General features: G+C 41.2%; 1 protein-coding gene across 3 annotated transcripts in view; it reads left to right on the forward strand.

Annotated features, from left to right (window-relative positions):
• The first annotated feature begins 7,633 nt into the window (after positions 1-7,633).
• The window catches only part of ELAVL4 (ELAV like RNA binding protein 4), an 81,026-nt gene continuing 60,888 nt past the window's right edge, over positions 7,634-27,771 (forward strand). The window contains exon 1 of one of the 3 annotated variants that reach the window (XM_059477903.1): positions 7,634-7,758. In XM_059477903.1, the coding sequence (XP_059333886.1) occupies positions 7,741-7,758 (18 nt within the window). In that variant the 5' untranslated portion in view covers positions 7,634-7,740. Of the gene's footprint in view, positions 7,759-24,363; positions 24,481-27,100; positions 27,296-27,771 lie in introns of those variants that run through there. The other 2 variants (XM_059477899.1, XM_059477904.1) reach the window with 2 other exon arrangements.

Raw genomic sequence — 27,771 nt, forward strand, 5'->3', positions numbered from 1 at the left:
TAAAGATCACCCGAGTCACCACTCCCACCATTTCCCCTTCTTTTCTAGCCTCGACCAGTACAAAGAAAACATCATTTTCCCAGCCAAGGCATATGCAGCATCCTTCAGAATGCGTCACAGCAGATCCCTCAGCAGCCAGAGGAATCACTGTGCTAATGTGAAGTCCTTCCTGCCCAGCAGCACAGAACAAGCTTGGGATCACCACACGTTTTTTATTCTCCAGAAAAGAGGTGATTTTAGCATTGTTTTACCTAATAAACATTTTCCTTTCATGCAGTTGTGCCCTTTTGTGGACAAGCACTCAGCTCCTCCTCTCAAATTATGACAACTCAGTGACTGACCAGAGGCTTTGGCAATCTTCTATGGGACAATGACTTGAAACCAAATATCTCTCTTGCAAATAATTCCAGAATAAAATGTAACTGAGGGCTGTGTAAACAATGATTTAGGAGGGCAAAATACATTTTACTTTTCTATAGGTCTCTGCATTCTACAGTGTTTACAGGAGTTAAAATCTAGTTTAGTCATTAATCAGGTACGAGTCAAAGAAACTCCAGGTACGAATCAAAGAAACTCAGGAGATGCTGCTGTTGAGAAAGTAGAATTATTTTCACACAAAGAATCATTTTCCTCATTATAACTTCTTAATATCTTCAATAAACAAACCCATTATTTTGAATTGTATCAAGAAATTTTCATCTGTAATACAGGTCAAACAAAAAACATTAAAATGCTGAAGGCAGTTTGGTTTTTTAAATACACATCTAGTGTGTTCATTGCCATAATGCAATACTGTAAATGCCAAAAAAGTGAATCACTGACATATAATTTTAAAATGCCAGTGATTTCCCAGCTGTCACTGATCTTGGAAAATTTCCCCAGTAGCATGTGGAGATCAATAATTGTTTACAGACTTTTTAGTCCCAGTTTATAAGGAGGACTTATCACTGTGGACTATGTCAAATCTTTTAACTGTGAAGTTTAAGCCTGGTTTCACATAAATCTATGCAAAAACCCGTCATACTAAAGAAATGCAAGAACAATGATCCAGGGAACTACTTTATGTCCTCTGGGACAATAATGCTTCAAGTCTGCAGGAGCCATTCCTGACGAAAGAAAGATGATTAGAAGTGGTATCCAGCATGGCTTTTCCAAGGTTTGCCCAACCTGACCAAGCCTAATGACCTTCTGTGATGCCCTGGAAGATGTGCAGACAAAGGCAGAGCTGTAGATGTTGCCTACCTTGCCTTCAGCAAGGCTTTCAGCATGGTCCCCACAGCAGCCTCTATCACATCCTCAACAAACTGATTTCAGTGTTGACCCTGATCTGAGCAGTTTGCACTAGGAAACCTCCTAAAGTCTGTTCCAACTGAATGATTCTATGGTTCTGAGAAAGAGGATTCTCAAAGTTCACCTTTGCCATCCATCCTATCCTTAGATTTTCCCTATACATGTGTAGTTCTGGGCTGATGTCAAAAGTAAGTAAATTAACACGTCCTCCTCATCCTTGTAGCTCAGAAGCAGGTTTAAGATCAATACCCTGTGCATGCTGATCCCAAATTGCATGGCAACGTTAATGTATCCCATTAGCAGAAAATACCCTTCTCACTCACTATTTTTCTCTCCTTGCACACATATTCATGTGAAAGCGGGTAAAGAACCTTTCTCTTCTGAATCCAGATGATTTTCTATTCAATGTTTTTCAGAAAAGGTACTGAAAAATAATTTTGTCTTTGATTATGTCTCTTTACAGCTTATTCATCAATGTTTTTCGTTATGGTAGATCAATTCTCTTCTGTGCTCATCCATTTCTCTTTTGTTTCATCTAATTTTTCATCAGCTGAGTCTTTTCCTTATTTAACTGAAATGAGAGCTCAGGTTTCACACGCATCACTGTGTCCATAGCTCTAAACATTAATTGGAAAAGAAACTGTGATACAAATTGGTAAAAGGGCATGCTGTATCCCAACAATGTAAAGAAATGGGAGTTCTGCGCTGTTCTTATGAAACCAAAAATTTAATACTATTACTCCATGCACTGAAGTCAAACAGTCTGAATCTGGTGTCCCCTACAACCTTTCAGAGGTTTCATCTCTTCACAGCTCCATTCATACTGCAAACTCCCTGCTTAGCAAACCAGGCATTGCAGGCACTCCTCAAAATGAACAATAACACTGCAGTGTAGTCATTTGTCACAGTACTGCACACTCTAAATGTGACACTATTTAGCAAATAGTAGAAATGTATACTGGAAATGAACCATATATTTTCTTCCTAATTCCTTTATTAAGAGTGGTTAAACACATTAAGTTGTGCAGTTTCCTATCCAAGGTCTTATTTTCAGCATTATAAAATGCTGCCAGAAAGTATTTAAACCTTCTTTGTGTGTATCATCATAAAGAAAAAAATCTGAATGGTAAGGAAAACTTCCAAACATACAGATTTAAAGTGGCAACTGGAATTCTCCAAATTTGTGCAATTAAAACCACATAAAATGGAATTTCTAAGATATATATACAAAATGATTAAGCATGAAAATAGCCAGAAGGCTTTTTTGGGCAACTATAGCAACATTGGTGGCTTTGCCACAAACTGAAGCCAAATTAACTTCTTTTAAACCCATGAGAAATCCAGCACTTTTCCTGAGGTGCAGTACCTTGTATATCAATAGTGGAAGCAGTTTAAACACTTTCAAACAGAAAAAAATATCTTAAAAGTCCAGAAATATATAAACAACATACTCTTCTTCTTTATCCTTGTTCCTTTTTCCACTCCTGGCTATGCAAACTAGAAAAAAGTAGAAGGTTGTGATAGCAGTGGAAGACTCACCAAAATACATTTCCAAACTAAGAAAAAATATTTAAATTGGTATAAAAAAAATCAATAGTTATACTGACAGTTGAAGGCAGACTGAATACGAAGTCATGTGGCTCTGAGGCCTGATCTTTTAAGCTGCTCCTAATTAAATGCAGCTTTGCTCTTACTGGATGTTAAGAGCTTTCCAGGTTACTGCCCGTATTAAAGGAAAATTAGATACTTATCTGTATGAATGTTGCAAAGTTGATTGAAAAAAAGATAATGTGTGAAGACTGTGTCAAAAAATAATATTGCTGATTCATTCTAATGTGCTTAGACATTCCTGAACTCTGATGGTTCATCTGTACCTCATAGTATGGGTCATAATCCTTAGCAGATAAATGCTTAATCCGAGATAAATCGTAATAAATCCAAATGAGATTAGACCTTTACCAAAATACCCAATGAGTGGTGTGAAAACATCTTTGAGTGACTGTGATACATCAGTGGGAGTCACCAACTGAATTCTTTACAGAATAGCAGAGAAGGTGCAATAATACTTAAAAGCAAAGCAGAACTGTTCTGATCAGCACCACTCGGGGGCTGGTGTTGAGTGCTCTTCACCAGCCTCCCTTCTTAACAATATTCCTCTGATCTGCAAGGCTTCATGGTTTACATCAGTGTTCTGTCAGTCACCTACTTTCTGAAACAAATGTTTTATTTATCTCCTCCTTCCCACTCCTACTATTGTGAATCCGAATAAAACCTGCAGGAGCCTTAAGGCTAAAACATTCAGAGGCATCCACTGGCATTTTCATCCCCTCTGTATTCATAGCTTATGATATCAGGTTAACTCGTTAAGTATTTACAGTAAAGGACATCTTTGCGTACCATTTTAGAAAATCAAAAAGCCACAGTTACTGAAATCCATGGTTCTATGACTGAGTTAATGTGTTATGGTTAGAGATGGACAAAAATATAAGAAAAGCTGTTTGCTGCTAAGATCTGAGATTGCTATGAAAATCTAAACTCTTTACCTGGAAGAAATTCCGCCTGCCTTTACTTGTGACACAAATATAACCTCTTAACGTGCTAAAAGTAAACAAAAGGCTGTTGTCTTGAATAAAAAGTATTTCAGCTACATTTTTAAGTTTTTTATTCTGTAATAATAAAACCTCCAAGAAATTTGCTCTAAAAAATTTTTTGCCTTACATCAAGCGATTTAGAGGAAAAATCATCACAAGAAATCACTATTTAATAAATTGCAACCTGAATTAAATTACAGTTGTGAATGAAGGTGCCCATGGAAGTCAGAGTTCCATTAGCATTACTGAACATACTCAAAGTCGTGATCCTGGGACATTGACTTCATGGGAGTTTTGACAGTGGGAAGAATTAAAGTTTGTATCTGATGTCCTCAAAGCCTTTGATGTGTTTATAGCTTTTATAGGTCAGTTGCAAAGATAAGCTTTGTAATGGCTTTCTACACTTACCCTGGAAAAGCACTTACACTCTCTTTCCATTGCTTAAAATACAGAACTATTTACTTCTGACACTTGCTATTTGTTCTAAACACCGCGGTGTGCATTACCCGAGTATCGATTCACAAAGCAGCCTCTGAACGGGCAATTTCCTCACCCTGCTCTGACAGCACAGAGAAGCCCCCAGATGTTGTCATGTCTGCTGCCATTTCATCATCGGGGGATGCGAGCGCAGCTGTGCCCTGGGTGCTGTGATTGTAGCAGCGACCTGGGTAAGGATGTGAGCACAGCTCTGCCCTGGGTGCTGTGACTGTAGCAGCGACCTGGGTAAGGATGCTCTGCCCTGGGTGCTGTGATTGTAGCAGTGACCAGGGTAAGGATGTGAGCACAGCTCTGCCCTGGGTGCTGTGATTGTAGCAGTGACCTGGGTAAGGATGTGAGCACAGCTCTGCCCTGGGTGCTGTGATTGTAGCAGTGACCAGGGTAAGGATGTGAGCACAGCTCTGCCCTGGGTGCTGTGATTGTAGCAGTGACCAGGGTAAAGATGCTCTGCCCTGGGTGCTGTGATTGTAGCAGTGACCAGGGTAAGGATGTGAGCACAGCTCTGCCCCGCACAGCTCTGCCCTGGGTGCTGTGATTTCAGCAGTGCCCTGGGTAAGGATGCAAACACAGCTCTGCCCTGGGTGCTGTGATTTCAGCAGTGCCCTGGGTAAGGATGTGAGCACAGCTCTGCCCTGGGTGCTGTGATTTCAGCAGTGCCCTGGGTAAGGATGCAAACACAGCTCTGCCCTGGGTGCTGTGATTTCAGCAGTGCCCTGGGTAAGGATGCAAACACAGCTCTGCCATGGGTGCTGTGATTGTAGCAGTGCCCTGGGTAAGGATGCAAACACAGCTCTGCCATGGGTGCTGTGATTGTAGCAGTGCCCTGGGTAAGCGTTTCTCACTGGCAGCTCCCTCCATCTGTGCCAGGCTTCCCAGCACCAGCAGGTCCCGTCGTTGGTGGCTCCGAGGAGACAAAGGAATGGGGCGGGCTGTGGGAGGAGAAAGGTGAGCAGGGTACTCAGGTAGAGACAGAGACACAGAGCAACACAGGTGATCTCTGGCGCAGGTGCAGAATGAGCACTTACATCGTCTGAGCTGAGACTTCACTTTCACTGCCTACAACACACGACTCATTTTTCTGAAGGAGAAAAGTAAGTTCTTATTTTAGAAAGTGTTTTTGTTGGTGGTTTCACCATGTAACTAAGAAATGAAGTAGCATGAAAATGAACTAAATCTTTTACTTTGTGTAGCCTCTAAATCATGCATTAGCAGCATTCAGTTACAAGAAACATTCACAATTACTTCTTATTTGAGCAGATCTACCTGGAATTCTCTTTCCATAATAACTACATTGGTCTTTACACTTCTCAAGGGTACAGAAGGCTTTTCTATGACTATTTTTGGTTACATTTTTAAAGAGTTGGTAGGAATAGCCTCTGAATCCAAACTTGCATCATCCAGCCAATGCCACACAATGATCATTAGTTGTACAACAGTGTAGACCTTTCTCTATACCTGTGGAGAAACATTTGCGCTGTAACCAGATCCAGTAGGAATTATAAAATAATAGATGCGCATTTTTGGAGTATTAAGTAAATTTTTTTTTTTCTTGAGACCTAAACCTTCTAGGCAAATAACTGAAATCCTGAATAGTGCAGCCTGGGTATGCCACAAATAAAAAAAGCTGTGTAAGAGATGTCATTTTGTTGGGTATACAGAGCTCAAAGTGAAATGCTTTTAGAAAAGCTGTTGTCTAATGTGGTGATACCTTATCATTTAATGGATTGATGCCCTTTTCCTGGCTGTTGTTTGCAGCTAGACTTCTCAGTTTTTAAGAGTATCAATACCTCTTCAGAAGTTGTAGAGGCTGTAAGTCAGGAAGGATTTTCCATCATTCTGTCAAAATAAACACAAGGAAAATATCCAGCGCACCTAAAAGTACAGCAACACTACTTTGGGTGGGAGAGAGGCACTCTGAGACCAGGACACTGGGAAGGGGCAGATGATTTAATATAAGAGTGCTGTGAGAAAGTCAAACTTGTTTAGAGGAAAACAAATAATCTTACTTTAGCTTTGTGTGGATTCCTGACAATGACATTTCATATCTCCTCTGTTTAGAATAATTCATGTATTTTAGGGGTTGTCTGCACAGAGTGTATCACAGATCTTTTCCCTATGTGATAGCATGTCTCTAAAACAAGAGAATTTGGACCAAACTAATAGACAGATGAAGCCAAACAAACAAATTGCTGCTATGCTAATTTCTGAAACAGATGGCTCTGATCCAGCATTTGCTGGGAAATGCAATTCCTTGTCAATCTAACACAGAATCATGTCTGCCTTCCTGTAATCCTGTATGTATAGCATATAGGGATGAATCTGGCTCAGGATACTCCACCCACAGCTAAATTTATACACAAAGAACTGAAAATCAAAGTGCATAAACAAGTACAAATTCTGCTGTCCGTATTGGAAGCAGAGATTGGACCCTGTTTTGAAGTTTCAGGTACAGATCTTCAAAAGGCCCAAGATGTTCAGTCTTACCTCACTTTGTGGTAGAAATACCCTTGAAATTAATGCTAGTTGTATATATGGCTTGCAGCACTGAAGTAAAGCAGGCAAGCTACAAGCCTTTCATGCTTTTAGAAGGTATTTTATTTAAATATCTGAGATTCTGTTACTTTTAGCCAAGGTACCTGAAACAAAAATAAGTCAGTAAAAAGGTAAATAATTTCACACCCAGGTTCCTGACCAGGCCACAGCTGAGGCTGTGGGTCTAGCTCAGCTTCTTCAGACAGTCTGTCTTCACTGCTGCTGCATCTTCATCTAAATTTAGCCTAATGTTAAGGATGACCTACACAGCAAGAAAATTAACTGTTTGAAAAAATATAGGACAAAGCTTATGTCTAAGGAAAAGCTTCCCACAACGTTCTATTTGTGGCACACGATCATACATTTGTGTCACATCATCTTATCCTTTCCTTGATTGAAAAAGAGGCTTTTTAACCTACTGAAAATTCTTCCTCATACATCTTCACAGCCGAGGGTCACGAGCCCAGTCAGAGACAGGGGGAAAGCACAAACCTCACCCTGCCCGCCGCACTTCATCAATTTCCATTCCCACACCGGGAGCCACCTGCGAGGGAGCGGAGCTGTGCGGACCCTCCTGAGCGCGCAACCCCGGCTCTGGCTCTTCCCTGCCGCCCCCCACACGTGTTCCCTCTCGGCGGCCAGGGTTTGCACAGCTGCCGCGGGTTGTGCGTGCCATAAGAGCCCTGGCCCCGAGCGCTGCCGGCGGAGCGTGGCGGTGCCGCCTCACGCCGCCGCCTCGCGCCCCGCCCGCCTGCGCGGGAGACCCCGTCGGCGCCAGCGCCACGTGCGGCCGCGCGCCCCCCTCGAGGCCGTCCCGCGGCGGCGGAAGATGCGCGGCCGGAGCGCGGTGAGAGAGCGGAGCCGGGGCGGGCGGGAGAGAGGGAGGGAGGGCGGCGGTGGGGACGGGGCTCAGCGGCCTTGCCGCCTTCTCCCTTCTCCTGTCCGCCAGCGCTCCCGGGGCGCGGACGTTGAACCCCCCGTTCCCTCTTCCCGTGCCGCCCGGAGCGGGCCCGCCGCGCTCGGACCGGTTTGGGTGATGCCGCCTAAGCGAAAGGCTTGGGGTTCATTCTGCTCTAAACAAAAGGCTTATTTTTTTTATTTTATTTTTTAACAACAAGAAAGTAAGTTTGCACTGTGTTTCCTATAGCAAAGGTTTTAGAATGAAAGTTTATCCATCGGAGGCTTGCGGCGTGAGGCCTCTGGGCAGCGGGCCCGGGGCATCCGCTGGGGCGGGGACCCGGCTGCTCCCGGTGCCCGTGGCCGTGGGTGGCTTCTCCCTCTGTCTATCCCTCTTCGCCTTCCAGTGGCTTCTCCTTGTTTCCCTACCTGTGTTACTCTGTGACGCACACGCGAGTTGCAGGCTCAGTCCCCTTCACTGTGATGAGTACAATTAAGGTGTTTTTAATTAAAGTCATTACCCATGACTGTAGTTTTAATTGCCTAATAGTTACTCTGGAAGTTAGTGCTGTTTTTATGCTGATGGCGTTATTTATTTTTTTTTCCTGTAGCAGGTTGATGGTATACGAAGTATTCCCAGGTGTTAAAATGTTGGCATGGGTAGAGTTTAAACTTCTGTTCGTTTGTTATGCCATATATAAAATAAAATCCAAAAGGAAATTCTATCAATGAACATTTGTGTTAAAAAATATAGATTTCCCTAAATGTTTTCCCTGAGTTCTTTTTCAGTGCAATGGCATGCTTTGAGTAAGACTCACTGGTTGTGGAGGCTGGCTGGCAGTAAGGCTGCCTACGGTGATAAATCATCCTTAAAATTTCACCAAAGCAAGAGCAGGACAGCTCATATTGCATCACTTGCTCAATTTGTTTATTGGTTCTTAAGTAGGTCTCCCACTGGCGTCATTGGAAGGTTGTTGTATCCAGTGGCACCCTCAGTGCTATTTAAGACTTTTATTATCTCCTTGTATTAATAGAGGGCCACAGAATATTATTTAACAGGTATATTGGACGTTTGGTTTTGTGCCAGCACTCGGCCTTTTCTTGTAAGAAAGGCCAGGGAGAGCAGTTGAGAATTCTTTTAATAAAAACAAAGCAGTAGTTCCCCCTGTTTTTTAATTCAGAAATTCCAGAACACTATTGGAAACCTTAAACAAGAAAGTTCTAATGGTTGAGAAGCAGAGCCTGCAACACATTCAAAGCAAAAATGAAATTGATAGTCTAATTTTACTATCCACACTGAGTGACATCTGAAATAGTAAGGAAGCCCAAATGATGGAAAGTAAATTAGATTTTTAAATTAGATAATGTTTGAAGATGTTAGAGTATTACTACATTTATTTCCTTGTTAATATTCTGAGGTGTTTTAGGAAAAAGTAAGGAAAGATAAATCATACCAAAATAATTTAAATGACACTTTAAAAAAATCAATTACAGTGTGAGGCTTATTGCTATGCAGAGGAAGAAGCCTTTGCACAGAAATAAGCCTTTTACTTTATTCCACCTATTGAACAGAAAAGTGTAGACTAGGGAGAAAGTGCTTGTCTAGCTTTGGCAGTAGAGGAGCCTGGAAATAGTCTGAGGAAATGGAGATTGCATTCCATTTCAGCACTGCTGGTGAGTTACCTGACACAGGCATGTGTATTTTTATCTACATTTTAAAGGGGGTTTGAAACACAGTTAACTTTTTTTAGCCATATGCAGGAAGGACTTGTTATTTTTGTCTCAATATGGAGGAAACACCTGAAATGTACAAGTTTTAAATGAATTACTTTCAAGGAAGATGTGTAATGTGTCATTAGTTAAGAGAAAGCTGCTTTATATATTTAGTGGCTTTTTGAAAAGGGGAAAAGATGACACCCTACAGCCATAAGTCAGAAAGCTACAGGCAGGACAGCGTTGTCTGGAACTTTAAATGTGGAATGAGAAAGGTGCTGTTGTGGGCAGACAATTCTTCCTGGATGGTTTAAGGGTTACCTTATTAGTGTGTAGTGATACAGCAGAACAGAATTTTAGGAGGTTATAGACTTCTCTTAAATGTAAGACTAGATTTTCTAAAAAGTGAAATTTGCCTTCTGTGGAGGTGCAGAAATAACCTGGAAGATGGTTCCTGAGTTTGGTAATCACAAAGAGTTAACATGTATCCCAATGGAGGGTTGGTTTTTGTGCCAACACTGTAGGGGAGAGGCAGGAGTTGTTAATTGTAAGTCGCTTTGCTGTTTGCATTCTGGGCTGGAGGTGGGAATTCCTTTTTTACCCGGGGTTTTTTGGGGTTTGTTTTTTTTTCCCTAGGTAAAAACTTGGGGTTTTTACAGCTGGGAGTCAGCAACTTTTTATTAATTTTCTGGAAATAGATGTGTAGCAAATAAGTTCTTAAATAACTTCAGGTTGTGTCAGCATTTTTCTTTGCTTGTTTCTATCAGCATTAACTGTTACTGTTCAAATCAGCCTAGTAACAGTTTTGAAGAATGGCAAAAGTAATGAGAATTGATGTATTTTCACGAAAGGGTAGTATATAAGAGCAGAGAAGTAAAACCTTAATATTGCCAGTTAGATTGCTATTATCTGTAACTGCTTTCTGGCCCTAAGGGAAGTAGATACCTCTAACAGTAAAATCTGTGTGAAACAGCATCATATTCTTATACTGGTCTAGCTGCCTGGACGAAAGGAAAACATGTGGAGTGTAGCATTATTGATGTGGCAGTTTTATCAGGATCCATTTGTAGTAACTGTGGATTTGTTCAGGATTAATGGGAGGAGTGTATAATAATTATAATTCTGGCCCTGCAAGAATGATACTGTCTAGGCAGAGAAGAGTGTGTCTCAAAACTAGTGACAAAACATGCCTGCCATACAGAGTTAAAGCTCGGTGGTATTTTTGTCAGTTTTGTTTAGTTTTTGAATAAATTGATGGAAGAATCCTGCATTCAAACAACAGAGGAGTTCAAACAAGGTGTAGGATTAAAGAGCAAGCTGAAAAATCATGACTAAACTCAGAAACAGTGACAAAATAATTGTGGTCACTTCTAATTAGCCTGTTTGCTTCATGGTACCAATTCAGATTTTTCTAAGAAAGTATATACACCAGTGTTTTTTTAATTAGCTCCCCTTGATTTTTCTTACATATCTTAATTAAAAGTTTGGTGGTAGTTGTTAATTATGATGTACTTGTTTAGCCTTTTGTTTGGTCTTTGTTCTGTTTATGAATGCTGCCTTCGAACAGCACTGCTCTTACTCAAACATCTTGCACGATAGTTTTCCTTGGGGGTTATGGAAATGATAATCAGCCTTATGCTTGCTCTGTTTCCAGGTGCCAGAAAGAGACTCTCTGGAAACAGGAGCTCAGCAAACAGACATTTTGTGTTGTACCATCACCTAGTCCAGTTGGTCAAAAGTGGAATTTTAAAGTATTAGATTGGGCTGTAATGATAAGCAATCTGCTAGGGGATTTTCATGTTTCTGCCTTGCTTGGACTTAAAAGTTCTGGTTTCAGTGACCTTCTTTGTTCTGTTTTGTGTGAAAAGAGGGTTGTAGTGGAGAATCTAAAAGTGTGTTGTCCTTCCTGCAGTCTTTTGTGTTTTGTTGGGTTTTTTCCTCTCCAAATTCTTGCAGCAAGTGTAGCATAGAAGCACAGAAAACTCTTAACCTCTTGCAAAAAGAAATAACATGTCAAATATTACAGTATATAACTGGATTCAGAAAGCAATTGACTTGTGAACCAGGCTTGGTGAACCATTTTATTCACAATGTCTTTTCATTACTTATTCAGATAATTGATGCAATGTTTGAAGTCCCTGAAGTGCACAGAAGCATCTGCAATTTCATTGACATAGTAAACTATTTTAGAAAAATAGTACTTCAGTGTCCTTACAATAGACAAAATATGCAGCCTTTGTTTCCATAAAGATTTAAAGTTAATGCATGGGAGATTGAGTTTGGGATTTCCATAAATTAAGGGGAGTTCTCACCTTTCAACAGTTGGGTTTTTAGTACTGAAAAACAAGTGTACTTTCTCTGTGGGGTTGTGTGACTTCATTAAAAATAAGCGTTCTGGTGCTTCCCCCTGGTTATAAAAACTACTAATAATAAATGGTGGTATTTGTAAAACTGCTGACACTTCAGCAGTCGAAGAACACACTGAACAGATGCCTCCTGTTGCCCTGCACTTGAGAGTGTTTACTGGTGCTTCATGCAGCCTAGGTCATATTCTTGTTTTCGTGTTTCTGAGTGCTCCTGTAGCCTCTTCCCTCTGAATGCAGTCAGCTGCTCCCTGATTTGGTTTACATGCTCTTAGTGTCTCCCTCGGGTTCTCTCCATTCACCCGTCTTTCACAACAGGCTCTGCAAGCTTTGTTAATCAGCTCATCCATTTGCATTAGAAGGTGGTTTGGTTTTTTTTCCAGCACAAGAAAAATGGTTTTCACCCCTCACTGCTTGCTGTCATTCCTTAGTTTGGAGATTTGTAGTTTATCAAATTTATCACTTGCTGTACTGAGAGATAGAGCTACTTTTCTGTGGGTTGGTTTTTGTTTTTTTTTTTGGCATGTGTGTCCATCTATGTTACCTGGCCCCTTGCCTGCCTTCATAAAAAAAGCTTATTTTTTCTTCTTGATTGATTTCTTCCACTTGGTTCCTTTCATTTTCTTCACTGACTAGTAGTTCTATCACTTCTGGGATTTCATGCACTATTTCCAACACAGTTGACTTTATTTGAACCATTGTCCTCCATATTTTCATGCAATGTATAGCTAAAAAGTCTTTGTGTAGCTGAACTCATTGCATCTTGCTGTTGTTAGTTTTCCTTTGTTTTTTAGGCCCTTTTCAGTTAGGCACAGTGACTTGCTGTAAAATACCTACGTGGTGATGTTTTCTTTTGTCCAGTATATAAACAGTGGATTTCTTGAGCTTCCCAACTATCATGTCTGCTATATATCTTTTTGTATTTACTTCCTACAAATGCATAATTATAAATTCTTTTAATGGGTTGTAATATGTCAATTCATGCATTTTTGACATCCTTGCCAGTTTTAGTTGCAGTAGCCCATGTAAAGTCACCTTTTGCCAAGCTGTTGCTCATTGCTTATGCAGAACCCCAAATTGTCAAAGGTATATAAAAATGGATATTGTTTAAAAGAAGTAACTTTTATTGGGAAAGCTTTGTATGTCAAAAGTGAAGCTTTCCTATTAAAATGATGCGATACAAGCTGGTCTGATACAGACTCTGTGTACAGGTCTGTCACTTGCCAACAGTTTTAATTGTTCTTCCTCATTCAAGCATTTCTGGTTTTGGATAACTTCTGTCTCATTATGCTCCTCGTTTTTCAAGAGAAGTCCTTGCTCTACCCTGCTTGTATGTTGTTCATGTATTCCCTGCTTAATACATTTCTAACCCGCCGGCAAGTCTTCAACAGATATCAGAAAGGTGGAATTTTCAAAGATGCTGAACTACCACAGGTTTTGCAAAATCAAATGTCCAAAAAGGGTCTTAATTTGCTCTCATCTCTTTGGGAATTGCGCATCAGCAAGACTGGATGCTGGAGCTTTAGAAAAGCATTGTTTCCACAGGACAAGGTTCCTGCTAGCAGCCTTAATGTGTGGGAGATTATTTCTGCCATGCCATAATGAGAAGAGATAAAGCACTTTGTATACCCTTACTGGCATCCTAGGTAACATCTCACAATCCAGACAATCTACTAGTGCTTGAATTGAGATGCTTGTTGGTGTTCACAATACCAAGCTTTCTGTTAATGTACTCATTGCTGAATTCCACTGCTCTACAGAAAACATCAGCTTTAATTATGTCTTGGAAGAGTTGTCCAAATTCTGTCACTCAGGGCTGCACGCTGTGGTTTGCACTGGGCTCACTGGGGCTCTTCTCAGCAGCAGGGAGCATGCAATAGCACCAGGATTGCTCTCTGCAACTCTCCTTGGATGTGGCACCAGCCAGAGGAAGTTAATAAACACCACAGATGAAAGCAGGGAAGGAATCAAAGATGAAAAGAGATTGGTAGAGAAGGAAAAAATGGCATTTTTTGAAGTAAGTAGCACATTAAGCAGATTGGGTCCTATTGGTTTGTTTTGCCTTTTTTCTGTTCTGAGGTGGAAGCATGATATTTATTGGCCAGAAAGGCAGTTTCTGGAAGAATGATGTGCCTAGAAAGAGAGGACTAAACCTCAGCATGCTTAAAGATGGTTGCTGCATGTTTCACTCAGGGATGGGATGTATCTTTACTGTCCTGTACTCCTTCTGATCTGCATCAATTTTCTGTGTAGGTTGCTCCTGTAGGAGCTCAAGGATTTCAGACTTGTGCAGGTAGGAAGAACCTCCAGGAATGTCCACCAGGCAGCTTGTCTTAGCCGATATGTGATACAGAGGAAAGGAGCAAGAAGCAACAAATACTTGATATTTGGAATGTAATTCCGTGTCATGCTGGGCATTTTTCAGTCCACCGGATGATTTACACTGACTGAATAATGTCAGGAGGTTTCACTGTTTCACATGATCTGCAAAGCTTCTCTTTCCCAGTAAGTCAGAGTCCTGTGATATCTGAACTGGGCTTACCCTGTCACAACAGGACAGCCAAATTTCCCATTTCACCAGTGGGACCTTAGGAGGAAGAGCAGTTGCCAGTTTGCATTTGCCACAGCTGGCAGAGTGACTGGAGAGGTGAGAAACTTCCTCTCCAGCCCAGATATCTTCCTCTGGCAGCAGTAAAGACCAACTGATGCCAGATTTCTCTCTCTCCACGTGTCCTCTGCTGGTATGTGGGGGAAGATATTAAGGTCAGCCCCAGGCTCCGTGTGCTGTGACAGCGTAGGTTGTTCCCTTCCACAGATGGTCTGGCTAATGAGAGTACATTGCTGAGCAGCTCTGAATCAGGGTTATTAACACCCAGAACTAACTACACTTCATGGAACCACGGAGTTCAATCATCTGTAGTACTGGGATGCTCTGTGTGGCACGGACACTCACTTCTTGTGTGCCTCTCTGTGCATCTTACTAGTCTTACCCTGCAAATGTCTGACTGGTGAAAATCCCAACCTGAGAGATGCTGTCTATTGTGTGTTTTTCCATCCACTTTCCCAATGGTAAAATGGTCTACTTAGAAACTGACAACTCAGAATTTTGCCCTCTGTGCCCCAGCCCTGAGCTTAAATGGAGCACCTGGATTTGGGTGGTGGTGGAGGCTGCAGGTGGGACCCATCAGGGCATTCAGCCCTGAGAGTACATGGCAGTGCCATGCTCCCAGCTCTTCTTCCTTGCCTGACTCCCACAATCTCATGTTGCACTCTGCAGGTCACTCTGCTGGAAACCTGTTTGGCGTTTTGCCAGGTTATGTTGCTTTTTGTAGTGTTGAACAACACATTTGGGATCTTCTTGCAGTATGGGAATGTCATTGGCTGTTGTGCTTTTCCTTTTCCTCTGTCCTGTTAACCTGTCAGCTCTGATGCTCAGCAGTTGCCCTTTCACAGAATGGTGAGGCTGAGTTGGTGGGCAGGATAAGAAAATGCTGAGGAGCAAATTTGGTACACTGGAGCATCTGGCCTGTTCATCTTAGTGTCACAAGCAGTCTCTTGTGTAGAAATTGTGAGGGTTTTTTTTTGCTGGATTCTTAAATAGATGAATCAAGTGAAGCCTCCATTAAGCTTGATTGCAGTGTTTTTTAAATTATTTCTATCTGGGTCTTGTGGAAGCATTTGGAGCAAGATTTTACTGTATACACTTACATGTTGTTTTTTTCCCAACATTCATTTTTAGTATCTGGTCTTATTTTGGTTTGCATAGTTGATGTGACTGTATCTGTGAGATGTTTTTTTCCTTCATTCATTACTTAAAAGCTTATGAAATGTGCAATAGCATCTAGTTTTGACAGATTTTTTTAATAAATTACTGTTATGATCCTAATGATACAGAAGGAGAGGTTGGCTCTGCTTTCCACATGGAACAGCAAGTGATGAAATTCAGGGAGTTCATTACTGGAGGGAATTCTGCATCTGTCAGCAGCAGAGCTGCAGTCCTTGTCATGGCAGTGCTCATACCTGGTGCAGAGGGCACAGGCTCTGTGTATGGGGGAGTCTTGAACATCCCAAGACCTGACTGATGCCAGTGGGAAGAGAAAAGAAAACCTTTGTGTGTGTCAAGCCATCCAGGTTGCTGAGGAATGTTGTGTGCTAGTAGGAGTTTCCTGAGCATCCCAAGTGTTTGTGCCCATGTGGCAGCTGAGAAGTGACAAGAGCAGGAATGGATGGAGCCATGTCACCATCCTCCAGCCTGGGATAGTCTCCCAGCCAGCTGAAGAGGGTGGCTTCCTGAACAGATGATTGCTCCTAAATAATTGGCCTCATTTTCTGTGTTGACAGTCTTCCAGTTAACAGTGAGGTCAGTGGGAGTAATTGGTTAATAGCTTCATTGTGTCTTAAATTTAAATAGCACCATTAACCTCAAAGGTCATGAGCTGAAATTTCTACTACCAAACCACAGAATTTGATGGTGTGCACCTATACTGCCCTGTTACTTTGGCAGAAAGCACAAAATTATGGAAGTAGTTTGGAGAAAGACACAGAACCATTATGCTGGAGAGATTTTGCAATTTGTTGCTAGCAGTTGAAATTCCTTGTCAAATGTTCCACAGCATCATTGATGTCTGGCTTTCCTTTACCCACAGAAGTAGGACCCTCTACCACAGCAGAATAAAATCTTGTCTTTTAACACCTTTAAAAAAAAGTAAACATATTTTTTGTACACTAGTTCTATGTTGGTTATCTGTGCTTGCTTGGAACACTTTAAGTGAATTTTCTTAGGCATGGGACTATGAAAAATGTTAAAAATAGAGGACTGTTTTGTTTATTATTTGAGTTTAAAGTTCCTTCATTGTACGATGTCAGAAGAACAATTAAGTTTTATCTGAGCAGAGCAGGGTGTCCCTAGGTGCAGGTTACAACGCATCCAGTGATACTATTAAAAGAAAGATTGTTTGTTGTTGCATTGGGGAATCCTTATAAAACATCAGGAAAACTGCCTGGAAGAATATAAATGTGTTCAGGCAATGGAGTGAAATATTCTTAAACTGCAGGGTGATGGCCTGTAGCTGGATGGGTTTTCAGAGCAGCTGTTTTGATGTGATTGTTGCTTTTCCCAACAGCCATAAATTGGATGTACTAGAACCCTTTTTTTTTCTGAAGGCTTTGCTGGTTGGAGGTCCAGAATCAAAGCTTTTGTTATGAAAGCGAGATTATCTAGCCTAGAGTTCATGAAATAAACTTTGCTTTTTTTTTTTTTTCCTTTTGATGAGTTGTTTACATGCTTCCAAAGATGTTATGCTTTTTCTGTGTGCAGAGCAATGTAGTCTTGCAGGATTTGCTTTGTGTAGCTCTTATGGGTGCACTGAGTGTTGGCCTTGGTGTGAGTCGGTCTGTGCTAAACTTGCCTTGCTTGAATTGCTGCTCCCTGAAGTACTTATTTGTCCTTATGAACATCTGTGCTGAGTTAAATCAAGGATTGCACTGTGGAGTTAAGAGACCCTAGTGTGGCCAAAGCTCATTTAGGTGAGGGTCAGCTGGAGACCACCTGCTTTGGTCACCTGGTAAGCCCATGGTGGGACTGGGCTGACCGAAGGTGGACTTTGTGCTGGAGCAAGGCTCCCCTGGGGATCACTGGAGACTCCTTAGTGTGCAGCCAGTGAAGAAGAGCTTGATTTACCTTCCTCCCAGGAATCTGTAGAGCAGGACAGATGAGCTGTGCCGTGGAAGTGCCCATTGCCTAGAGCCTCCTGTACAAAGGGCTGGGGAGAGTCACTGCCCAGCAGATGGGAAACCTCAGGTGAGGTGAATTCATCCACACTGGCTTCTAGGACTGGTGAAGCCCATCCTCTCACGTGCAGCTTTTCTCCATGGACTGGAGAAACCACAAGCAGCCTGGCTGCTGCCTCATCTTCTACCTGCCTGTGCAGTGAAAAACAAATCCGTGTGGCTGTGGAAGAGACAGTTCAGCACGGAAGTAAACTCACTCTTGGGTGCCAACCTGCCAGCTTCTCCAGCTGGGCTGCACAAATCCCTTGAAGCCCTAGCACCAAATTTCTATTGCTAGGTAACTGGAACATAAAGTTATTTATTAGGAAGGTTAGGCACCAGAGCAACTTTTATACCTACTAGCATATTTTTATTTTTTTTAAAAGGACAGTATTAAAAATAGACATTTTTCATCTGCCCTGCTTTAAAGGAAGCTACAAATCATCTGCTGAGGTATGTTGTACTTTGCAAAGACAAGTTTAAAGAAAACCATAGGTCTGCATGAAAATCTGAGACCTGGGTAGGAAAGCTCGAGTCATCCTGATCCCAAGAGATGAGCTCCAGGAACTCTAGAGGGCAAAAAGAGGAGCTGCAGACGAGTTCTTTCAGTTGTCTTTCTTTAGCCTCTCCCTGGTTTTGTGTCAGTATGGAAAGTTCAGTATTGGCATTGCTCTTCTCTTAAATACTGCATCAGTTCTGGGTTTCATACCCATTACCTTCTCTGTATTTTACCTTGTTTTCCTTATTATAAAATTGTCATTTCTCTAATCTAAATTATACACTGAAGACTTGTGTTAGCCATATTCATGAGGGAGCTGTTTATCCCTGAGATTTGGGTACCTTATTTAGGCAGCTTACCTAACCTTTATTTCTTAAGGGGTAGAAATAAAACAGATGTACACAGGAAGCTTCTTGGAAGTCCTGGTACTTGTATATACAGGTGTAAGCTTTGTAAAGCCATTTTCAAGTTTTTCTCCTTTCCAGCATCCTTGGTTTTGGGATAGGTTACATGAAAGGGTTTACTCAGAAATTACTGAGGATTGTTTTTTTTAATGTATGAAATTGTAATACTTATTTACCTTCTGCCTGCTGCTACTAAAATACTCTGTGTAAAGTGCCAGCTGCTGTAACGAGAAGTAATTTGGACAATGAATAGCTCTTGGCGCTTTTTGTTGTCTTCATTCTCTTTTGTATCATCCCTGCTTCTGCATCCTTCCTGTGTAATTGCAAGTTGCAGGAGGCATAACCCTTCTGCATGCTGCTCACAGGTCTCCTTTGATTCCTCCTGTACCTCTGTTCTGATCCAGCCACCTCACACTCATCCCCAGATCTCTTTCTGATCACTGTCTCAAAGCTTGGAAACATCAGCACATTAATCCCCTCTCAGGTTTTTATCTTTGTTCTTGTTATTGATATTGTTTGGCCTGAGTGCAAGGTGTATAGCACACTGTATTACAGATGGGCTTAAAGCAAATCCATTAACTGTTCTAAAATTAGGCAATGCTGGTTGCAAGACCCTGTTCACATTTTTTATGAGGGTTTTTGTGCTTATACATAGGCACATTAAAAATGGCTGAACTCATGTAAATCTCCCTGGTAAGTCTGGAGTTCTTCAGTGTCTAGGTCCTTTCATTATTTACAAGTAAATACATTTTAAAAATGCAGTCATAAATCTTTGAAAACATCTTCATTTGTGCTCAGCTGAAACTTTGCTAACTGTATTATACAAAATTGACAGCAATGTAGAAATGTTTTAACTCTCCCTGTAGGTAGGATTGAGTTCTGCTTGTAGTGATAGGAAAGCAAGCTGTAGGATTTAGGATGTCTGTCGCATGCAACTTTTAGTATCTCTGAATTTAAAAGGAGGAAAACAAAATCAGGGGGCTGAAGGCATTAAAATCTCTATTCACGAGCCAAAAGTAAAAGAACTGGAAGGGGGAGAAAGGTGCCAGTAATTCTTACTGCTGTGTTAACATGTTTCCCTGCAGTGTATGCTGCCTTTTGCCTTTCGGTCTTGCGGTGCTGACAGCGGGTTCTTTAAAATGTGTTGAAAATTGGCCAGGCAGGACATGGTGGGACTGAGTGGATGCTCTGTGTTGCAGAGCAGCAGTTCAGAGCTGGGACAGGAGTGTGGGGCCAAGGGCATTGCTGGCCTCCAGACTTGCTGGGAAGGTGCTGAATCATCTTCTCCAAACCCTTCTTGCACTGCAGCAGAGCTGCTGGCCCCCTTCCCTGGCTGGCCTGTGCCCTGACAGGGACAGGAATCCTCTGCTGAGGTTATTCCCTGGCACACACGCATGCCTAAATCTGTGTGGCTGCCCAGCTTCCAGCTGTGGCACTGAGGATGTGGTTCCTATCACTGCTAAGGCTTCTCTCACCATCAGTGCTATTTACATCTATTCATTTTGTTACCTCTGTGCTCTGCTGTGCCCTGGAGAGTTTTGTTCCAGTCTCCTGGCGCTCAAACATAAGTATCCACAGTGGGGTTTGCAAATACGCACATCTTTGGAAAATTGGCATGTGATACTTAGAGCAGCTATGCAGCATCCAAATTACACATCTCATAAGGCATGAAAAAGAAAGTGGGCAAGCAACATTAAATAGCATATTTGTGCAAAAGCAGCTGAAGTGTGATTTCTGTGGGAACTGTGACTACTTGCCTAAGCTTTGTGCATCTAAATTCCTCATTTAGGGTTGTAAGTATTTAGGAAGGCTTTCTGTCTTGTTTTATATCTAGTGTCTAGCTCTTTAAGGAGCTAGAGCTCTGACTACTCTTGATTCTTCTTCTGGGTTGGCTTTTTTTTTTTTTCCTTTCTCTCTTTTCTGGGTTCAGATCCAAAAGGTGATAGTTTCTCCAGGTAGCTGTGTGTTATATTTCATCTCCTCGGCATCAGGAGGAATTTCATTGCACCGCACAGAACATTGCATCGGTAGCAGAGCTTGTGCAGTTGTCAGTGGGTTCCACAGCAGGGGCAGGGTAGGAGGCAGGGACAGGTTCCTGTGTTTCTGAGTGGATCATTAAATAAAAGCTCAGGACCACATCAGTCATCCTTTTCAACTACTGTTTTCTCAGAAATTGTATTGTGGTTTTCTTGGGTTTTTTTTTATATGGCTGGTGTTCAGTTATCATGACTTATATATTTTGCAATGAAACCTTAAAAATTTAACTCTGTTTCATGAAATACATTAATTCACTAACCTTTAAGAGCCTAAAAAACATTTTCAATGTCATGCAAGGTTAGTCTCAATCACCCACTCCTGCCTGATTTCCACAGGGCAGTTGGTAAGGTGTTTTATTTTGCTGGTTCCTTTTTAAATTACTCAGTAGATAAACAAATTATGTACATATACACTTAACTGTAAGATGTTCAAGTAACAGTGAAAAAAGCCCCCTTGTTGTGTGAGTAAATAACCTGTTTAGCCATTGTTTTTCCCTCTACCCCTCAGTCCCTGCCACCTCCTGCACACAAGTACAGCAAAGGGCAGTCAGCTTAATTGGGCTGGTTTCTTTTTTTCTTTCCTGTTCTCTTTGCTGAAATCTGGCTTTGGGTTAGATGCCATGAACAATTCAGCTCTGGCTTTCTCATCTGAGTTTGTCAGCATCACATGAATTATATGTTTAGCTTTTCAGTTTCTTGTCATTTCAGAGGGTTTTAAATTAGTTAATTTCTTCTCTCTGTGTATATTTATAAGAGTTTTGCTCACCTTCATGTTCCTGTTTTTTCCTAGTGTACTTTTTTAGTTAGTCATGCAGTGCATTTGCATGGGGTTATAGGTGAGGGAGGATATTTTAAATTATTATGAGGTCTTCTGATGAAAACACTGTGTGAGCTCAGTGTTGCTGAAGACAGTGTTGATGTGGTATCTTGAACTGGAGGCTGTTTCCACAGAGGTTCTTGAATTACTGCATAGGACAAACCCTGGTGCTTGCATTGTGTAATGTCCTTTCCCTGCCCGTTATCTTTATTAAATCATTTTGTACACGAGATCCATCTCTTGCTCACACATGCCTCTCCTTGGTTCCTCATCCACCTGCACCCTCCCATCTGTCAAACAACAAAATAACTCTTTGATAAGAATTAAATGTTAATTTTATGAGAGGAGTGTCTTGAAAAAGAGTAAAACTGTTCCAGAGATAAATGCTTAGATCTCCAGAAGAGTAGAAAATGAGGTGATGGAAAATGCCAGGTTGTAGTTCACAGGCAGCAGCATTTAAATTGTTTGCTATAATCATATTAGGATAGAATTAAATTGAGTTCTTTATTTTGTGCTGCAGTGGAATAGGACTGTTACTGATCATTTTCTCCTCCCTCTTGCTTTGATGATTAGTGTGAAAACTCAAGCAGCAAAAATTACAGGAGTTCTGCAGCAGTGCAGGGAGACAGTGGTGTGAGGAGGTCTGACTTGAGTGTTGTGTCCTTGCACATGAGAGCTCTGGTGCTTCCCTAATAGACTGAGAATGAGACCACTGCTGCTTTATAAGAGGTCTGTTCCAGCCACATTGCTCTACAGCTTGGCAGATGGTGGCATGTGAATGGTTTCATATTGATTGGATGGATTTGCCTCGGGGTAATAGGAGTATGGGTCCTTAAAGATGTAATTCTAGATAGTTTTTTCTTTTTATTAAAAAGAAATCCAACAAAAATGTGCATTTGTAAAACACCTCTCTTTACATGAGTGGGGTGTGTGGTAATCAAAGCACTGAAGTTACCTGGAAATAAAAAGTCCTTAAATAGATTATCACAAAGACCAAAAAGCCAAGAATACTTATTTACTAAGTGATTACGTTTTTACATTAGAAGAAAGTGACACTTTTAATTAGTGTTCAAGGCATATGGTGAATGAGAAAATAAGCTTATTTCATGCAAACAGAAATCGATGCAAATAACCTTTCTCATATAAAAAGGGATGACTTGAAACTCAATACATATTCAAGAAGGTTAAGTCATTACTGCATCACTTTAATATTAGTTAAAGGCCAGCAAAGAAAATCACTACTCTGCATATACTTACTCAGCATGGATTGCTATAAATGACAGGAAATAGGTGATGGTGCTTTGTAGGTGGTGAATCTAAGGAAGCCCTTGTCCATCTAATGCATTTATTCTTTCACCTCAGCAAATAACCTTTTGGGTTCTGCCTTAGCACAGGTAGTTGCCAGAGATGCCCTGGTTCCTCCAGCAGTTCTTCCCAGCTGGTAAAGACATTTTGTGATGCTCTTTTATTGTTCTTTCTCATACCTCTGCTTTGTGCTTTCAGTCTTGTAAATGTTGTTTGTAAATCCTTCGGTATGAAATGACTTTTCAAATGTATTTGTACAGCACCTAACACAAAGATCCCAATCTCATTCATGCCTCTGGGTGTTGCTGTAGAGCGTTGAGCGAATTGGTATTTTTTATAGTAATGGAAGTATTTCTTGAGGTATTTGACCTTAAATAAAGTGGAGAAAAAATACTTAAATAGCTTGCAGACATGATGGAATAGGGGCAGTTTGATACCTTGGGAGTCTTAGGTGCTACTGAACACTGGATCATTTCCACGTATTTCAGTCTTGTGCTCTGATGCGTGCAATGGTGGTCTAGTAAATGAATTTAAGCCACAGTAAGTCATAGCAGTATCTTATCAAGTTTCTTCAATTTGCTTGAAGGTATAGTTCATATTTTCTAGCAGAATTATTTACATGCTGAATTTTGTCTTCCCATGAAAGAACCCTATTGTGAACGTAATGCTGATTTTTGTTCTTCTGTAGTACAAACCAGTTAGTTGGCTGTGCTTTCCCTTTTAATTATACTTTGTTCTCAAAACTGATTGGATTTTGCCACTTTTGCTGAATGAAAAGCTCCTGCATAAATTTTAAGGTCCCTTTAAAAAAAAAATCTGTGTTAAAAGCTAAGTGATTTTAGGGTTTTGTTCATGGGCTTGCTGCTGGGGAGGAAAGGGCATAAAGCAGTGACAATTTTTTTTCCTCCTGCTTGATAAGTGTAGGGGGGTTTTACGTTGTATATCACAACCAGCAGCTATTCCAAGAAAAATCTTTAAGATGGTTACTTGGATCTGTGTACACTGCCCACCTGGTGGTTATGGAGTGAACTGTTACTTTAAAGAATAGTTTAAACAACAGCCATGTTTGGGGCAGGCTAATCTTGCAAAGAGAGCAGTACATATAACAGGAGTCTACAGTGTGATAAGGGGAAAATTCAGCTCACTGACTAGATGTTTTAATGTGCGAACTCTAGGGAAATAACATATTGACTATTCTGTTGTGCGCAAGAAAATTGAAGAACCCTTTGCAGACAGAGGGCTTGCAAAGGATTCTTTCTGTTTCTCTTAACCAAAATCTGTGGCAAGATGTTTGAAATCAGCAGGACGCTTAATGCTGCTTTGTTAAATAATGAGGTAATATTTTGTCACTTTTTCTGGGCAGCATCTGTTTTTTCTCCTTTTTCATATGTTGGTGAAGGATTCAGTTTAATCTTATGCAAGTAAGAGATTTTTTTTTAAATCATTCTTCAGTTTATTATTTTTTTCCTTTTGATGCTTTTGGAGAATTGGGTTGTCTTTTATTTGCGGTTTCAATCGGCTGCTGTTGCCTAGGACATTATGCCACGTAAGGCTTCTAAACTGCACAGAGTAGGTAGTTATTAACGCTGAATTGGCTTCTGGTATAGTCCATCTGGGCTCTGTATGAGAGAGCTTGCTAGCGGCTACTGATGCTAAGATACCCGCAACCTTTGGGATGTATGCGTGGTGGAGAGGGGCTCAGTGATATGAGATCACTTCTTTTAAGGGAAACTGTCATTAATGAGTCAAGAAACTGCTCATTTATGGTAAGGAGAGGGAGGGGGGGGGGCTGGGAAACAACCCTGTGATTTCATTTTGATATTGGATTAGCTGTTTAAGACAAGTTTCTTTTTGTGGGGATGGAAGATTGCACTAAAAATATGCTTTGCTCAGGGGCTTGCTGGCTGATGCTGGAGAGGCTGTATAGAGAATCTGATGCTTTACAAATGTCACCACCGTGATGCGGTGGTCAGTCCCTTTCCCTGAAAGATAAATGGTACTATTGGAAACACGAGAATAAGGTTGACTTTTTCAACAATAGGGTTCTGCCTTTGTCTTTCCAGAGAGAGGCCTCTGAGGATGCTTGAGCATTTGTTTTAGTGTTTCTCGGGAAGGCTGCGTGTGTGGGGTGCTTTTTGGGAGAGCGGTCAGTGTGCAGAGTACCTGGATTTATACATGGATAAGATTAGCTAATTTTTGAGAGGAGCAGCGTGTGATTATTGTTTCAGAAAAATGGCTGAATCTTGATATGCACAACGGATTTATAGTAACAAAGTAGGCTGAAGTTGAAAAGACTTAAAAATAATTTCTGGGTGCCTTCTCTGGTGTTATTAACCCCTGAAGAGACCTTAAGTAAAAAATATGCATTACAGATCTAACTTTAATATTTGATGTATGTTTGGACAGGAATCTGTGGTAATATACTAGCTGTTGTAGCATTTTGATATCTGTGTGTTCAGTCTAATGGGTCACCTAAATTTGAGTTAGGAAATGTATCTTACAGGCTCCTTTAATCTATGTTAGTTTTTACTAAGCTACAAATGTGCTCAGAGACATGCATGGTGAGAGAAATCCTCTGCAGCCTTTCACATTGTTCATATTTTAATTGAATTCAGTGCTCATTCCACAAATTGATTGTATGATGTTTTTTAAATGTGATTTTTCTCCTTGCTTGGTTTGTGTATAGCTGGATTTTATGAGCTTTGCTACATTTCATACGTTTTATTGGTGTGTTTAGTCTCTGTGTGTTTGAGTGTATCCACGCTTTAAAGAAATTTAAAATGTACTGAATGTCAGTCCCCAGCTTAGTAGTGTGGAGGGAATATTTATACTTTTTAAAAGATGAAATTGGTAGAACAATGATTTGATTTATGTGTTTTGAAAATGGGGTTTGTGGTTTGTAGTCAGGTTTTCTTTCTCTAGGAAAGAGCTAAGTGAGCTTACAATGTGGCCCATCCTAGCTTTCTCGGTTTTCAGGTCTTACATTTAAAAACGCTTTCAGTGGTACTGATTTTTTTTTTAAAGTATTTTGTTGTGGAAATTAATCTGTGGATGGTAAAACTAAATGATCCTATGTGTATCAATAGGGTAATACTCGGTTGCTTTAGTTGAGATAAAAGTAAATTCAAGGTTTGTTGTAATTACAGAGTGCTATGCCTGGTTACTTAGTACAGAGCATGCTTTAGGAAAATACCTCTCGAGTCAAGAGAAAGAAATGAATGCTTCCTAACTTGTGAGAATTCATACAGAACTTGCCGTGGTCGGACGGGGGTAAAATATTGCTGTTGGAAGTGAAGTTTTGTTAGTTTGTCAGTGGCAGCGAGCGGAGGATTAATGAGTGTGCATTGTTAAGTTAAGCACGTTTCTCGAAGGCTGGAAAAGAAAATTCTTTTAAATGCCCAAAGTTCGCTGTTGTTTTATTTCCTGTCGACTGAAGAATAATGAAGCGAGGTGGCAAAATAATTCTGAAATACTACTGTCGTTCGGGGGGAGCGCCCGATAAAGAGGTGTCTGCTGTGCCTTAGACATTGTCAAGTGGCAGCAACATCAAATCCACTCCTTTAAAAATACGTATTTTAAAAACCTCACCGGGCGGAAGGAAGGAGAGATGGGTTGATTATTAAAATCAATAGTACCTGAAAATAAATGCAGCTTTAAATGCACGTCAAAGTGCTTTTGTTGTGCCTTTAAGCCTAGAGGCAGATCATTAAATATGCATTTCTCCGGAAAGCAACTGTCGAAAAAGATAAGGTGGTTAAAATACGCCGGACCTGGGAGCAGGGCGCGCAGGAGGTAAGGAGATGTAGGCACTGGAGCATGGCCGAGGTACGGCACCGCCGGGCCCAGGGGTGGGAACAGGGGGAACCAAAAAAAAAAAAAAAAGAAAAAAAATTAAAAAAAAAAAAAAACGGGGCTGCGTGTTGTTTCTTCAACCGGGCCTTAATTACTAGACACAAGCAGCAGTTCAGAAATCTGGTCTCTGTTGTTGTAGAGGTCACCGCATCATTAACATTGTCAATCTGGCAGCGGCTAATTTCAATAGCACCTGATGTCGCAACGCCTCCCCCCCCACACGCACCACACACACACCCTCCCTCCCCCCCCCCGCCGCACCCCCCCGCGCGCGCGGCGCGCTCGGCCAATCAGCGCGCGGCGCCGCTGACAGATGGTCCCATAAATGGCGGTAAAGGGGCGACGGCGGCCGCCAGTCGCAGCAGGGCCCGCGCCGCTCCGCGCGCTCCGCTCCGCGCGTCCCGCCCCGCGCCGCTCCGCGCTCCGCCCGCCGCCGGCGCCGCCGCCCTCCCGCCGCAGCACCACACTGAGACAACGAGATAATATACTTAGCTATTATTATTTATTATTTATTATTATTATTATTATTATCGCTGCCGCTATTTTTTTTATTATCGATAATAATTTCTCGCTGCACAAACGTCTAGCAGTGTGCTTTGTGGCTCTTCAAAAAAAAACAAAAAGAGAGAGAATAATAATAATAAAATAATTCCCTGAAACCTTAGCAAAACCGTTAGAAGAGTTGAAGCCTTTCAAGACACCCAATATTTGCCATTAAGAATGGTTATGGTAGGTATTAGTAGTTTTAAAATCTGATCGTAGCGGGTTTATATAGAGGTAGATATAGAAGCTAACATACAGGCTTTCCCCGAATCTGCATCATTCTCAGTCTGTGTTTTCCCATGAATTTAGTTTTCTGCTACTGATCTGTTTGTACATGATCTCTCCCTTTCCCCCCCCTCCCTTTCTCTTTCCCCCTCTCTCTCGCTCTCTCTCTTTCATATTTAATGTCTGCGTATCCTTTAATAAAGGATGTACTTTGTCATTTTAAGGTAATTGCGATTTCTCTCAGAATAAAGAGAAAAGCTCATTTCTAATGCAAGGCTGGTATGTGGCTAACTGAAATGCAAAAGGAAGAAGAGGCTTTTTTTTTTTTTTTTTAAGGGTGGGGGAGAGTTAATTTCCACATTGACATTTTGGAGATACAAATGCAGAGCAAAATTCTTGGGGGGGGGAATGTTAAAAAAAAAAAGCCTCGAGATTGG

This window comes from Ammospiza nelsoni, chromosome 9 (genome assembly GCF_027579445.1).
Source record: "Ammospiza nelsoni isolate bAmmNel1 chromosome 9, bAmmNel1.pri, whole genome shotgun sequence".
NCBI lineage: Eukaryota > Metazoa > Chordata > Aves > Passeriformes > Passerellidae > Ammospiza > Ammospiza nelsoni.